The sequence below is a fragment of the Macrotis lagotis genome, chromosome 4 (genome assembly GCF_037893015.1).
Source record: "Macrotis lagotis isolate mMagLag1 chromosome 4, bilby.v1.9.chrom.fasta, whole genome shotgun sequence".
Lineage (NCBI taxonomy): Eukaryota > Metazoa > Chordata > Mammalia > Peramelemorphia > Peramelidae > Macrotis > Macrotis lagotis.
In genome coordinates this window covers 240,810,414-240,825,791 of record NC_133661.1, presented here as the reverse complement: position 1 = coordinate 240,825,791, position 15,378 = coordinate 240,810,414, and the positions used below count along the sequence as shown (strand labels likewise).

Here is a 15,378-nt window from a genome sequence, read left to right as displayed (position 1 = left end):
TATGCAATCCTCTGGTCTTCTCTTGAATCCAAAAGGGAAGAGGAAGGAGAAATTAGGCATGGTAGACAAAAGGAAAAACAAAGATATTGAGAAAGTCACCCAGAGAGAAAAAGAGAGACAGACACAGACAAGCAGAAAAAAAGATGGGGAGATACTGATACACAAAACACAAAAAAGGAGAAATGACAATAGACAGAGATGAAGACAGAGGCTAGACTAGAAAATGAGATTGAGCCAAGGAGTTCTGCTACAGCTATCACCCACCAGAACCTGATGGAACAGGACAGTCTTTTGAGTGAACCGATATAGACCTGGCTGCCCTTTCTCCATCTTTTCTCACTAGAAAAGCATATGTTAAATTCTAAGCTTATCTCTTTTCTTTAGAATTTGTTTACACTTCTGTTTAATTAGTATTGACTGTCCACCTTTGATAGATAAAAGCAGTTTCTGATTTATAGAGTTCATTGTTGTAACTGGGGAAGCTGATGGATATTCATCCCTTCCAGATCACTTCTGGTGGGAGGAGGAGAGTGACTGAAAAAGACCACATTCTAAAGATGGGGACCAGAGGGGAGGAACAGAGAATCTCACCCCTCTGTCCTAGAGCAGGTCAGCATATGAAAATAGAAGCAACATGTGGATCCTATTCTTTTGATTATTTTTTTTAATTATCCTTCCAACTGATGCCGAGCTAGATGAACAGAACCAGAACATTGTACACCCTAACAGCAACATGGGAGTGATGATCAACCTTGATGGACTTGCTCATACCAACAGGGCAATAATCAGGCACAACTTTGGGGTATCTGTGACAGAGAATGCTGTCTGTATCCTGAGAAAGAATTGTGGAGTTTTCATCCAACCTTTCTGGAGAGCAGTCTGGAACTATGCCCAAAGGACAACAAAAATGTGCATACCCTTTGATCCAGCAATACCACTACTGGGCCTATACCCTGAAGAGATGATGAAAAAAGTGTAAAAACATCACTTGTACAAAAATATTCATAGCAGCCCTATTTGTGGTACCAAAGAATTGGAAATCAAGTAAATATCCTTCATTTGGGGAATGGCTTAGTAAACTGTGTCTATGTATGTCATAGAACACTATTGTTCTATTAGAAACCAGGAGGGATGGGAATTCAGGGAAGCCTAGAGGGATTTTCATGACCTGATACTGAGCAAGATGAGCAGAACCAGAAAAACACTGTACACCCTAACAGCAGCATGGGGGGGTGATAATCAACCTTGATGGACTTACTCATTCCATCAGTGCAACAATCAGGGATAATTTGGGGTATCTGTGACAGAGAATACCATTTGTATCCAGAGAAAGAACTGTGGAGTTTAGGGGAAAAAACACTGATACCTTATTGTCTGATCTTGCTATCTCTTATACTCTATATTTCTTCCTTAAGGATATGATTTCTGTCTCATCACATTCAATTTGGATCAATGTATACCATGGAAACAATGTAAAGACTAACAGACTGTCTTCTGTATATGTGTGGAGGGGGAGGGAAGTAAGATTAGGGGGAAAAATTGTAAAACTCAAAATAAATAAAATCTTTAAAAAAGAAAAAAAAAGAATTGTGGAGTTTGAACAAAGACCAAGGATTATCTTTAATCTAAAAAAAAAAAGTATTGTCTTATATAATTCTACTATATCTCATACTATATGTTTCTTCCTTAAGAATATGGTTTCTCTCTTGGGGCAGCTAGATGGCTCAGTGGATAGAGCACCAGCCCTGGAGTCAGGAGTACTTGAGTTCAAATTCGGCCTCAGACACTTAATTACCTAGCTGTGTGGCCTTGGGCAAGTCACTTAACCCCGTTGCCTTGCAAAAAAAAAAAGAATATGATTTCTCTGTCATCACATTCAATTTAGATCAATGCATACTATGGGAATAATGTAAAGACTAGCGGAGTGGCTAGGTGGCGCAGTGGATAAAGCACCGGAAAGCACTGGCCCTGGAGTCAGGAGTACCTGGGTTCAAATCCGGTCTCAGACAATTAATAATTACCTAGCTGTGTGGCCTTGGGCAAGCCATTTGCCTTGCAAAAAAAAAAGACTAGCAAACTGCCTTCTCTGGGGTGGGGGGGGGAGGGAAGTGAGATTGGGGGAAAAATTGTAAAACTCAAAACAAAAATAATATAAAAAAATAAAAATTATCCTTCCCCATTGGGAGTTAGCATACTGTTTTAATTCATTTCCCTTACTTTGATCACCTGTATTACTGCTGTATGCATTGCAGATACTTGTATATTTACTTATGTAAGGGCAGCTAGATGGTACAATGGATAGAGCATGAGCCTTGGAGACAGGAGGATGGGAGTTCGAATTTGATCTCAGACTTTATTAGCTTTGTGACCTTGGGCAAGTCACTTAACTCTGATGCCCTCACATCCAAGTCCATCTCAATCATCCTGATTCATATCTGGTCACTGGACTCATTCATATCTGGTCTCTGAGGAGAAAGTGAGGCTGGTGACTCAGTACAGCACCCCTTCATACAAATTCAATTAATGTGCTTATCATGACATCACCTCCCTGCTGGCATGGTCTTCTTTGAGAATAAAGGATAAATATCATCAGATGCTAATACTAAACATTTTAATTTTGATCAGTTTTGAATTTCATCTTTGTATTATTTCATTTTTTTTCTTGACTGTTTTGAATTTAGAGTTGAATTTATTTAAACATTTTATTACTTTTTTTTGGGGGGGGGGGGAAGTTGCTTACTCAGAGGATAGGTGACTCAGCAGATAGAACACTGGGCCTAAAATCAGAAAGACTTGAGTTGAAATCCAGTCTTTGACACTTTAACCCTAGGCAAGTCATTTTACCATTTTCTGCCTCAGTTTCTTTAACTGTAAAATCTTGATGGTAATAAATAACACTGACCTCATAGGTCTGTAAAGTTCAAATAAAGTAATATGAAAAGCACTTAGTTTAGTGCTTGGCACTTAGTAGTTGTTCATTCATGTGAGGTTTTCTTGGCAGAGATATTGGCAGTGCCATTTTCTTCTCCAGATCATTTTTAAAAATAAGAAAACTGAGGTAAACAGGGCTAAAAGACTGGCTTACCTAATAAGTGTCCGAGGTCAGATTCGAACTCAGGAAGATTATTCTTGCTGACCCATGCACTTTTCCATATCCAGGACTCTATGTGCTATGGCATCATCTAGCAGCCCTTAGAATCTGTTTAAATATTTAATCCATTCCCTTATCCTTCTCTTCAAGTCACTTAACTTGAGTCAGTTTCCTAATATGTACTGGAGAGTGTATTAACCCTTATCTTCCAAGGTTGTTCCAAGGATTGAATGAAATAACATATGAACAGAACTTTGTAAATCTCAAAGTGCTATGTAAATATTATTGAATTTTATAGCTTTAATTTGCTGCTCACTTAAATTATAATTTTGACTTTCAATTTTATTTCCTTTTTGATGCATTTTTTCCTTTCTGTTATTTTATTTTTCTTCATTTCACTGAAGATTTATTTGATTTTTACTTTGAATGATGTTTCTAGGTTTGGTTTTCTTTTGTTTTTCTTTTGTATTTGTATTTTCAATCTTTCAATGAAGTAATCTACTTCATTTCTGATTGCATTAGTAAATGACTGCTTATTATGGTCATTGTGACACTGCTATTAAGTTGCTTGTTGATGTACAAATAGAATATTGTCATTATGACTGATAAAGCTATATGTCAATTGTTTTAGAGTGTTGCTTCATGATGTTTTGTGGTGGTAAATTATGCCAGTTTTTGTTTCAATTCTTATCTAGCCTTTAGTCATAGAATGTATGTTGCCTCAGACAAACTAAGACCAGGGAAGACCTTAATTTAGAAAAGTCAAAGTCATTCACTGCATCCTAGAACACTGTCAGTCTTCTTGACTTTGGTCTTGCTTCAATGATTCTGAAGGAGAAAATGAGGCTAACAACATTGTGCAACTGCCTTGCTTAAATCCAATAAATCCAATTCACATGCAAGTCAAGATATCACCCTGTGATAGCATTGGTTTTCTTCCAAAATGAAGCATACCACAATAATGTTGTCTATAAAATATAAAAATTTCATGTCTAGTTGGTGATCAATCAAATTTAAGCATATACACCAGTGTTTTGAAAATATGAGTGTTGTAATTGAAAAGAATATCACATTATCAGCATTCAGGTTCACAGAGGATCACTAATCTTTTGGCTAGACAATATTATAGAAGTCCTAAAGAAGCAGTAAAAGAGGTAGAGAATTATAGAATAATGTATAATGGGGCAAGTCAAGAGAATCCTATAAGGATTAGCAGGCCTACTTGATCACTTAAAAATCCCTGAAAAATTCCAGATGTGGATAGTACTTGGAATCTGGTTTAGAATCCTCTCTTGGAAGTGGAGGAAGACTATAGAAAAGTTGAAACATAGGGACAGATGAATGGTGCAGTGGATAGAGAACCAACCCTGAAGTCAGGAAGACCTGAGTTCAAATTTGACCTCAATCACTTAATAATTACCTAGCTGTGTGAACTTGGGCAGGTCACTTAACCCCATTGCCTTGCAAAACAGAAAAAAAAGAAAAAGAAAAGTTGTGACACTGAAAAAAAGTAACAGAGTTCAAGAGTTAGTTTAGACATACATTTAAGTAGGTACTCCCTTATTCTTAGGGAAAGGCTGAATACTAGCATCCTGTTTAGGTTTGATATGGGGTCAAATGTTGGTGGTGTTCAGTCATTTCAGGTGTAGCTGAGTCTTTGTGACCTAATTTGGGGTTTTCTTAACAAAAGATACTGGAATGGTTTGCCATTTCCTTCTCCAGCTCATTTTACAGATAGTGAAACTGAGACAAACAAGGTTAAATGACTTGCCCAGGGTCACACAGCTAGACTCTGAGAACAGATGTGAACTTAGGAAGATGTCTTCTTGATATCAGGCCTGTACTCTATCCACTGTGCCATCCAACTGCCCTGGGATCAAATGAGGCACTAGTAAATCATTGAACAGTTGACAAAAGCAAGTTCATTTTGCCCAAACAATAACTTCGCTTGGTGCTGCCTCGTTGTTTCCTTATACAAGTAGAAAGAGATGTGGACTTGCCAGATCTGAGTTCAAATTCAGTCTCAGACACCTACCTGCCATGTGACTCTGACTTAATATCTATTTGCCTCAGTTTCCCAAACTGTAAAATGGGCATAATAACTATATACTTCCCAGTGTTGTTGTGAGAATCAAATGCCTTTATGTTTATAAAGCACTTTGAAAAATTCTCTGTAGTAAGTTCTAAATAAATGCTAGCTCTTAATGAGGCATATATTTTCCACTTTATTTTTCTTGCTATTTTTGCAACATAGCTAATATAAAAATATATTTTGCATGATTCCACATGCATAATTGATGATACTGATATACTGATATATATACATATATCAATGGATAGGGGATGGGTTCAAGAGGGAGTTAATTTGGAACATAAAATTTTTTAAATTGAATGTTTAAATAAATTATATTAGTATAAAAAATGCTTGGTGGTGGTGATAGTGGTGGTGGTGGTAGTAGTAGTAGTAGTATTAAGCAGAATAGAAAATGATGACTGTAGTGGTCTTCATTAATTTACCAAGTTGGGGGTGGGGGGGAAGCTATTTTTTGTATCCTTAGTGACCAGAAAACTATGTAAGAGAGGAATTAGATTCCAGGGACAGCTTTATTGCATTTTAGGAAAATCTAAGCCTTATCACAGGAAACCAGAAAATGATCTGACTGCACTACAGGAAAGTTGAGGTATGATTCTAGTCATCGGAATGACATATTCCATAGGATAATACTGACTTCACATTGTTTATGCCAGAAATACAAGTTCTTTCCATGATTAGACAGAGGTCTGGACCCCCCAACTCAGAGCAAGGAATGTCATCTATACAATGGACCAGGCTAAATATATTATATCAGAGAAAACTAGTTCAGTTGTGACAAGGCCCTGGGTTGGAGAGAGATAGTTCACCTGTATTGAAGCTGAAGCTGAACCCCACTGAGATAAACATAAAAGGTAGGGCTATATAGAGATATAGGCCAAGTATACAACTGAGTTTCTAAAAGTCTGACACCCACAGTAAACAGGGCAAGATGATGAATTATTTTGTGGAAAGAATCAGTAGACTCCATGTGGGATCTAAAAGAAAGAAACCCTGGAATACCATAATGACAGGATTGTGGGTACCATTAAAAAAAACCGGACCTACATTCAAGATCCATATAGATGCCTATAAGCAAGTGCTGGTCCATTAAAGGTATCTTACTTGTAAGACAATGACAGAAGTTGGAGCTGTGGAACTGATTGTCAGCCCATACATAGTACCAGGGAACAATCATACCCAGTGCATATCATTATGTGATGATCAAAGTTTTACATAACTTTGGACATAAAGGTCAAGAAGGACCCTAGAGCTAGGAGAAGATGGAATAAGAAACAAGATGAAGACTGAAATTGGGAGTCAGATTTAGAGAAGGCATTAACACATCTCTCTGTCTTGGCCTGATAGAGCATCCTAAGACTGTGTAAGAAGCATGTCTAATTATTACCAGACTCCTGTGAGAAGAATCATAGAAATGGTGATGTTTGCCTGTTTCTTTTCACTTTCACTTACTGAGAGATTAAATGTTAAATCTACAGTTTTTCTCTATTTAAATTTTGTTAAATAATATTGACTGCCAAAACATTATTCTTCATGATTGTGTATGTCAAAGTTCATTCAAAGGTTTATTCATTCATCCACTATAAAGAAGAATAGTGAATGGTAAGTCACAGAGAAGGGCAGTGGCTAGAAAACTCTGCAGATTGGGAAATATTAAGAGCATGGACCTCTCAGAATTGTAAGGTCATCTAAACCAGGGGCTCTAGAATTAAGTGATAGAGAATCTTACTGATTTACAAATCCTGGGTCAAAAGTGAAAAACACCTAATAAGTCATCCTGTTCTTATATGATTTCCAAAGGAGGATTAAAAAAAATAGCAGAATCTGGGGTTTTCCCATAACAAAGGCCTCAACCATGAGTAAGTGGTTTTAAGTGGTAGAAAAGAGTCTTGGTGAGTAAAGATCAAGATGTTCCCTCAGAGGCAATTTGTTTCAGGAAATTTTACATTCTATTTGTAGACTCTTATGGTGGGTTCATTTGACCCTGATGTGAGAGAAGTTGTTGCTAAGGGATAGCTGAAAGGCAGGGGTGAGGGCTATTCAAGTTAGTAACTAATGTTCCTGATAACCAAACATCCATCCCTATTAATTCTGTTACAGTTGTTTGGTAATGCTTGGGTTTATTACTTAGAATGTGGGACTTTTAGGGTCTAGAGACTGAGTTCCAAACTGCTAGAAGCAGACATAATGAAGGATCCTGGATTTAATAGCAGACTCCAGGAGCTAGAACCATCAAATGATAAATTTAAAGCTGGAAGGAATCTGAGAGCTTATCCCATTCTGCTCTTCATTTATTGAATTAATTGAGACCTAGAGAGTTCGCTGAAGGCCCCAGATAACAAGATACAGAACAGTTGTGAACCTTAAATCCTCTTCAAATCCAGTACTTTTTCAATCATGCCTGAATGATTGATTGAATACATGAAAAGTCACTAGATTTGAGTAACAGGCCACAAGATCTCAATTTCCTCATCGATAAAAATGAGCTACAATCTCAAAGTTTCATTGTATTTCCAAATTCTAAATTCAGGGATCCTAGGGATTCAGATTTTGCATGCCAGGGTTTATGCATTTCCAGTTTCTGCCTACAAGTGGCACCAGAACCCCAGTTTCCTAACAGTCTCTACAACTTGCATTGTTGGCCGAACATCACTCAACGGCTCATCCCGCTTTACTTAGAACAGCTAGCTTCACAGTCTACTCCCGTTTGGGAAGTTCTGATTAGGTCAGGATGCGCGCTTAAAACAGTCTTGTCCCTCTTCTGAATGCAGTGCTTTCCCAAACTGGTAGCCCAGGACATTGCCAGCTCCAAGAAGATATTTCTCTGAGAAAGTCAGGAAAAGCAAAACACGAACATTTTCATTCAAGAAATCAATTAGCATCCCTGGTCAAGGTACCGCCTGGCTCCCCACTGCACTGAGGCATCTCGGAAATCAGGTAAGGGTTTTTTTCCCCCCTTTAGTAGCAGAGAGTGTGGATGAATTCCACCAGGAGGGTGTACAAGGGAGTTCAGAAGATGAGGAAAGATGCTCGCTGGGACTAGGGTGTGACAATTTATAGGAAAGAGGTACCTAGGGAGGGAATTGGGGCCGTGAAGACAAGGAAGAAAAGGAGAAAAGTCTAGGTTTGTAGAGAGTTTGAGGGGGTCTTTGAAAAGAGGGATGAATGAAAATTCGAAAAAAGAGCAAGGGATATCTAAAGGTGGAAGGAGGATTTTGGAGCTTGTGTGGGAGATTGAGGGCAGTGAGAAGAGGGAGGACTGGTGGTGCTCTGAGTCTAAAGGAGAGCAAGTACGAAATCTTTAGTTTGAGAGATAGCTGCCCAGGGAGGCAAAATCCTGAGAATAGCAACTTCCTCACCTCTGCCAGAGACCCTTTCTCAACTTTTCTTCTCTCCTCTTCTTCCTTCTCTTTCCCTCTGCACTGTGTCCGCTTTCTCATTCGGCTGAAGAAGAGTAGTGGGATGAAAAAATAGAGGTAGCAGTGGAAAATGGGGAAGTCCCAGTTGTGGCTTCTGGTGCTGCTGGTGATTTTGCGGACAATCCTGGGAGGCAAGCAGTGTCCTTCCCAGCTATGCGAGTGCTACCCGGAGGGCGATTTCCGAGTTATCTGCAAGGACATCCACTTCATTCCCAGCCTTCCTCAGAACACCCAGACGTTGTGAGTATTTGGGACATGGGAGAAGGACAACTCTGGTATTAGAAACAACTGGAAAAATGGGGAATAATGGAAAGACTATTTCCCAATGGAAGGAATCAGAAACAAAGCAGGGACATCTCTTATGAGGGGGTCAAATAAGGAGGGGGTTTGTCAAAACCCAAACTTTCAAGGATAACCAGGCTATTGATTTTCAAAATTGCACTTGAACACTTGGAAACAAATGAATTCTAGAGAAACACCCAATACTCATAGAATGTCTAACTATCAAGAGGCTTTGTTAAATGTTGATACCCTAGTTTTCAGGTTTGTAATTTGAGTATCAGCAATAGAATATCAGGCAAAAATACTATTTAAGTGGAAGTAGAAACGTGCTTTCTAATGAACAAAAATGTGGGGTTTGTTTACTTGCTCTCAGTCTTGATTTTTGATCTCACTAGCTTCCATGTTCTATTGTACCAAAATACATTTAATGGATAAATTCCACTATTGTTAATATATCTTTAATTTTTGAGGGTGTGGATGAACATGAAAACCTATTGTGTTTAGGAGAGGATGCTCTCTAATGCCGCCCCCGATAAAGATATGTCTACTAAGCAGCTGCATTTAAATCTTTTCTTGGTTCAGGTTACAGGTTGCTTTACAATTCTAAAGACATGAAATGGAAGCAGGGGGGTAGAATGCATCTGGTACCCATATGTAAAAAATTACTGAATTAGAAACATGATGATAGACATGTTTAATCTGTTTGGAAAATATCCAGCAGTTCTTTGACAGCAATTCAAAACAATGAATAAAAATGTCAAAATGTTATATGAAGACTAGCCCTTGAAAACAGAAGTTTTTAGTGGCTAAAAAAAGAAAACCCACCAATTTCTAAAATTGGTTTGGATTCAATGTTTTGTGTTGAGGGAAAATAGTTGGGTTTGTAGTGGGTATTTTTTTAACAATAATAATATTTTAACAATAACAAATAATAAAGCTTATCACTCAGAAAAGTTTTTATAGGAAAAATTCACAAATATTCATAAAGATCATGAATTTGTGATGGCTTTGATATTTTGGTTGTCTAAAAGTAAAATTTGAATATGAAACTATTTTGATAGGTTTTTTCTGTATTTTTTAAATTTTCAATTATATTTGAAGGTCCAACAGTGCTGGAACTGCTCAGGATATGACAGTTAAGAAGTTGTGCCAAGGTACTTATTTTAATAATACTTTGTATACATGTATATAAAGTATTATATAGTTAAAAAAAACACTAGCCCTGAAGCCAGGTGGAATTTATATTTAAATTTTACCCTAATGTTATGTGTTCATAAACAAATCATTTAACTTTCACTGGTCCTGATTTTCCTAACTCGTAAAATGGAGCTAATAAAAATGGTACTGCATGCTTCGTATGGGATTTAATTAGTATCAAATGAAGCAATACAGTATGTTCCAAAAATATTTTGTTATGGTCCAGTCATTTCAGTCTATCCAACTCTTGGTGACTCCATTTGGTCTTTCCCTTGGAAAAGACACTGGAGTGGTTTGTCATATGTTTTTGGAATAGGCAATTTATGTAAGGTACTTTGCAAACCTTAAAGTATTTTATATGGGGTAGTTATAGCTTCACATTAGAAAATTACTTTTTTCTTTATATATAGGTATTTATTTTGTGATCAGTTAACTTATACATTATGATGAATCCCCTTCTAAGACCACAACATCAGGGAGGTGATGCCATGACAAGCACGTGGATTTGAACTGAATGAGGGGCTGTTGTACTGAAACATCAGTCTCACTTTCTTCTCCAGAGCCATCTGGGTCCAGTGGCCACATATGAATCAGGACTATTGGAGAGAGCCCTGCATGCAAGATAGAACACTGACTTTGGATTCAGGAGGATGAGAGTTCAAATTTGGCCTCAGACACTTGTCTCTCACTAGCTGTGTGACCTTGGGCAAGTCACTTAACCCTGATTGCCTCACATCCAGGCCCATCTTCAATAGTCTTGATTCTTCTTAAAAAAAAATGAAGAACAAAAAACATTATGGTGAATCATCATAACTGACATTTAAAGATCTGTAAAACACTCATTATATCCATTATTTTATTTGAGTCATCCCAGGTATTTTTCCCATTTTAAAGAAGAAGAAATTGAATAGTTTATCCACACAAGTAACAAAAGTCAGAGGTGGGATTTGAATCCACATCTTTCTGACTCTATTCCTTTAAACCTAAAGTAGACAATAATACATAAAGAGTGTGATTTTCAAATTTAGCCAAGGCTTCCAAATGACTTAATCCAACTCTAATGATATAAGCACTTGATATGAGGTTAGGAAATAAATAGGGCAATGGTTTTTAGTGAAGTGTTTTTTTTTAATATTATCAGTCCTTAAGATTTTTGCTAGTAGTGAAGATTTTATCCAATGTGACTTCTACTATCAAAATACCATGAAGAAAAGTGAACTTCATTGGTTTGAAAAAATATAATATTACATTACATAGCAAATCCTTGAGGATTGATCTCTGAAAGTTCAGAATTTTGAATATTTTAGACATGTCCTTAAAAATCTTGGGTCCTTTAATAAAAGTGAATATCCAATCTGAAATTTGGCTGTCAAGATGGAGTTATAAAGTGGTGACTGAAGATCTGTCATAAAAAAGAAGCAATAAGGGATTTGTATTTTAGTTTAAATAGATGAACATCTATCAATTCAATTCAACAAACAATTATTAAGTCTTTATTGTGCTAGATGTTATGGGTAATCATAGGAATGGTGATGCATCCTAGTTAAAATGTTGAATTCAAACTATTTTCCATTTTGGGAAGAAATTTAGTCAAGGGGAGGCTAGGTGGTGTAGTGGATAAAGCACTGGCCTTGGAGTCAGGAGTACCTGGGTTCAAATACGGACTCAGACACTTAATAATTATCTAGCTGTGTGGCCATGGGCAAGCCACTTAATCCCATTTGCCTTGCAAAAAAAAAAAAAAAAGAAATTTAGTCAAGAGTTTGCCAGTTTTTCCAATTAAATGGAGTTTACTCTATTTGAAATTTTTATCAGTATTTTAGTCATGTTTTCTTGCCCAAATTGTTTTAGATTTTATATATATATATATATATATATATATATATATAACATATAAAATCAAAGATAATAGAGAAAAGAGCTTCCCCTCATTTCCCCTAATAATGCATCTTCTATGAATACAGGCTGGTCCACAGATCTAGAATCAGCAACACATATAGGAAGTAGAATAAAATAGAAATTTCAGTATAGAGTAGGCTCAAGTACTCTAGCCTGAGACAATAAGTCTACTCTTTATGGCTCTTGATAACCTAAAATACTTTTGAAGATTTGAGGAGGGGAGCTGGGAATCTCAGACCTAGACAAGATCCCCCAAACAAGTCAAGTCTCTGATATTCTAATATTTTAATGGATCTTTGATATTGGTCCTCCCTTCTATAGTGTACACTGCAACTCAGCTACCCCTTCTCAATGTTGTGTGATTCTTGTCTACATTCACCCATAAGCCTTAACATGTTATAGATCTTGCTTTAGAGTAGGGATTCTTAATCGTGGGTCTGAAAATTTCAAAAAAATTGATAAGCATTTTTCAATATAATAGATTTTCTTATAATCTCCTGTATTTTATTTTATACATTAAAAACATTATTCAGAGAAGGGATTTCCCAGGCTTGAAGCACACAGTTTTAAACTCCCCCTTAAAAAAAAGAAAGGTAAAAAAATTCCTTCTAGATATTTTAACAGACTGAGATAGCAGGAGAATATAGTGTTTTGACTGTTTTGTTATCTGTCTTGCTATACAACCAGTCCACTTACTTTTTATACCATTTTCTGTTTACAAATCCCTTTACCCAGGATTAAGTTTAGCAGTTAAACAGGTAGGGTATTGGGGTGGGTGTGGGGCACAATTAGATGGTATAGTGGATAGAGTTCTGGATCTGGAGTCAGATACTTACTAGCATTGTGACCCTGGGCAAGTCACTTAACTCTGTTTGCCTCAGTTTCCTCATTAGTTATATGAGCTGGAGAAGGAAATAGCAAACCACTCCAGCATCTTTGTCAAGAAAACCCAAAATAGCGTTATGAAGAATCAGACACAACTGAAAGGATTGAACAGTAACAACATTTATGCAAGATTAGTATTTATTTGAACAATGAAAGGCTGAACTAGTACTTCAAATTTCAAATAGACAAAGTATTTGACATTTTGTAGAAAAATTATTTAGATTATTGATTTTTTTCACTTTTATCTAGGTATTTTGATAATCTTGTATCCAGGGAATTTGACCTTATTTCTTGCTTCCAGGAAATCAGATGCCATTAAAGGCATCGTAACCTGGGATTTCTCTTTTAGATGAAAGAGAATAGAGAGGAACCAGCATGCTAGCCATTATCTCTTCCTTCCCCTCCTCCTCCTCCTCTCCTCCTCCTCTTCCTTTTCCTCCCTCCCCTCCCCCTCCATACCCCCTCTCCCTTCCCCTTCCCTTCCCTATCCTCTCCCTCCTCCTTTCTCCTTCTCCTCCTCTTTCTTCTTCTACTCCTTGTTCCCCTCATTCTCTAATTATCTCCTAACTGCATATCAAGTGCTTGTAGTAACAGTGTTGGATTAAATCACTTGGAAGTCTTGGCTAAATTTGAAAATAAGGAATGGGGCCCAAAGAGGAATGTAGAATTACCTGACCTAGTCTCCTTCTTTGTGTAGGATGTAGGCTGCCTATATGGACACATGTATGAGATGGGATTAACAAGGAAGTATGAATAGCTTTCTCTAGTCTCTTCTACACACTCCTCTCTAAGGGAGATTTAATTTTTTTCCTAGAAGGAAACAAGAGTTTGAAATCTCCAGGCTGGTTATTTTGTCCTCCTCAAAAAGTGGTGACCAGGCTGGAATTAAAGCTATTGTTAAGGGGCAGCTAGGTGGCTCAGGAGATGGAGTACCAGCCCTGGAGTCAGGAGGAACTGAGTTCAACCTCAGACACTTAATAATTACCTGGTGGGTGACTCACTTTAACCCCATTGCCTTGCCCCCCCCAAAAAAAACAATCTGTTGTTAAGTCATTTTAGTAGTGTCTGATTCTTTGTGAATCCATTTGAGATTTTCTTGGCAAAAACACTAGTCATTTCCTTCTCCAATTCATTTTATAGATGAGAAAACTGAGGCAAACAGGATTAAAGTGATTTGCCTGAGGTCACACAGCTAGTTAAGTCTCTGAGGTCAGATTTGAATTCATCAATATGAGTCTTCCTGACTCCAAACCTAGAAATCTGCTACTCCAGCTATCCCAGAATTATAGCTCTCTTCCCCTTCACCCCTTATTATTGCTAGTTTAGGGGGAATATTTGTTTAGGTTCAAGTTGGGCTTCTGGTCACTATCCTTTTAGAAGTTCCCCAAACTATGTATTCAAAGTCTTAAAAACTCTCTTAAAGACTCAGTGTGGTAAACTAGAGATAGGGACATAATTGAAGTGCTAAAGAATGAAGTAGATTATAAGAATATAGAGGAAAGTTTTGTGTAATTTTTTTCCATCTTTTTTCTTCTCTTTAAAAAATATTTAAGGGACATCTCTCTGGAATGGAGAAGGAGAAAAATATAGGTGGAAATTTAGCAAATGAGAAAACAAGATTGATTAAAAACTACTAAAAATGTAAAACAATAAACCAATTGCATTTTCTAGTTTAAAAGATTTTTTTAAAAGTATGTGAGTAATTTTAGCTTGAGTATGGAGGAGTTTATTTTAGGTTTTTGGCCAATTATTTTGGTGAAAATTTAAATGAGAAGGAAATGACTCAAGGATGGCAGCTGATATATAGTTATATCTCAACTATTATCCAGATATCTAGCAGGAAATTTTTTTTGTATTGTTATGATTATCTGATATTTGTTCTATGCCTTGAATAAGTACTTCATATATATATAACATATATATGCACCATTTTTCAAATAAATAATTCAAAAATTGATTTTTATCAAGTGTTTTGTTACCTATATCCTGTAGTATTAACCCAATTTTTTAAACTCTTATCTGTCTGCTTTTAGGGTTCAAGTCCAAACACTTGTAAGGTTTACTCTAAGCCTGAAGATTTTGAAACAAAATTTTGAAGGAAAGGGCAAAACATCAAAGTTTCTATCTGAGACTTTTTGTTACTCCATCTTTCCTTTTTCCTTTTTTCACCTAGAAGAGGTTAAAAGAATCTCGGGTTGAGAATCTTGTTGTTCAGTCATATTTGACTCTTAATGACTTCATTTTGGGATTTTCTTAGCAAAGATATTGGATTAATTTGCCATTTCCTTCTCCAGCTCATTCTACAGATGAGAAAACTGAGATAAAAAGGGTTAAGTGCCTCACTCAAGGTCACTGTTGGTAACTGGCTGAGACCACATTTGAACTCAAGAAGATGTCTTCCTAATTCCAGTTCTGGTACTCAACCTGGTTGGGTTGAGAAACAAAGTGCAAATGTGAGAAGGGGAGAGGGAGATGCTGAAACCCTAATATGCCTCTCAAGTTGATTGGAGGGG

At 36.9% G+C, this 15,378-nt stretch overlaps 1 protein-coding gene across 1 annotated transcript in view; it reads left to right on the top strand.

Moving 5' to 3' along the window:
• Positions 1-8,671: 8,671 nt before the first annotated feature.
• The window catches only part of TSHR (thyroid stimulating hormone receptor), a 174,412-nt gene continuing 167,705 nt past the window's right edge, over positions 8,672-15,378 (top strand). Inside the window, exon 1 of the mRNA XM_074232062.1 lies at positions 8,672-8,842. Within this exon, the coding sequence (XP_074088163.1) occupies positions 8,673-8,842 (170 nt within the window). The 5' untranslated portion in view covers position 8,672. The remainder of the gene's footprint in view (positions 8,843-15,378) is intronic.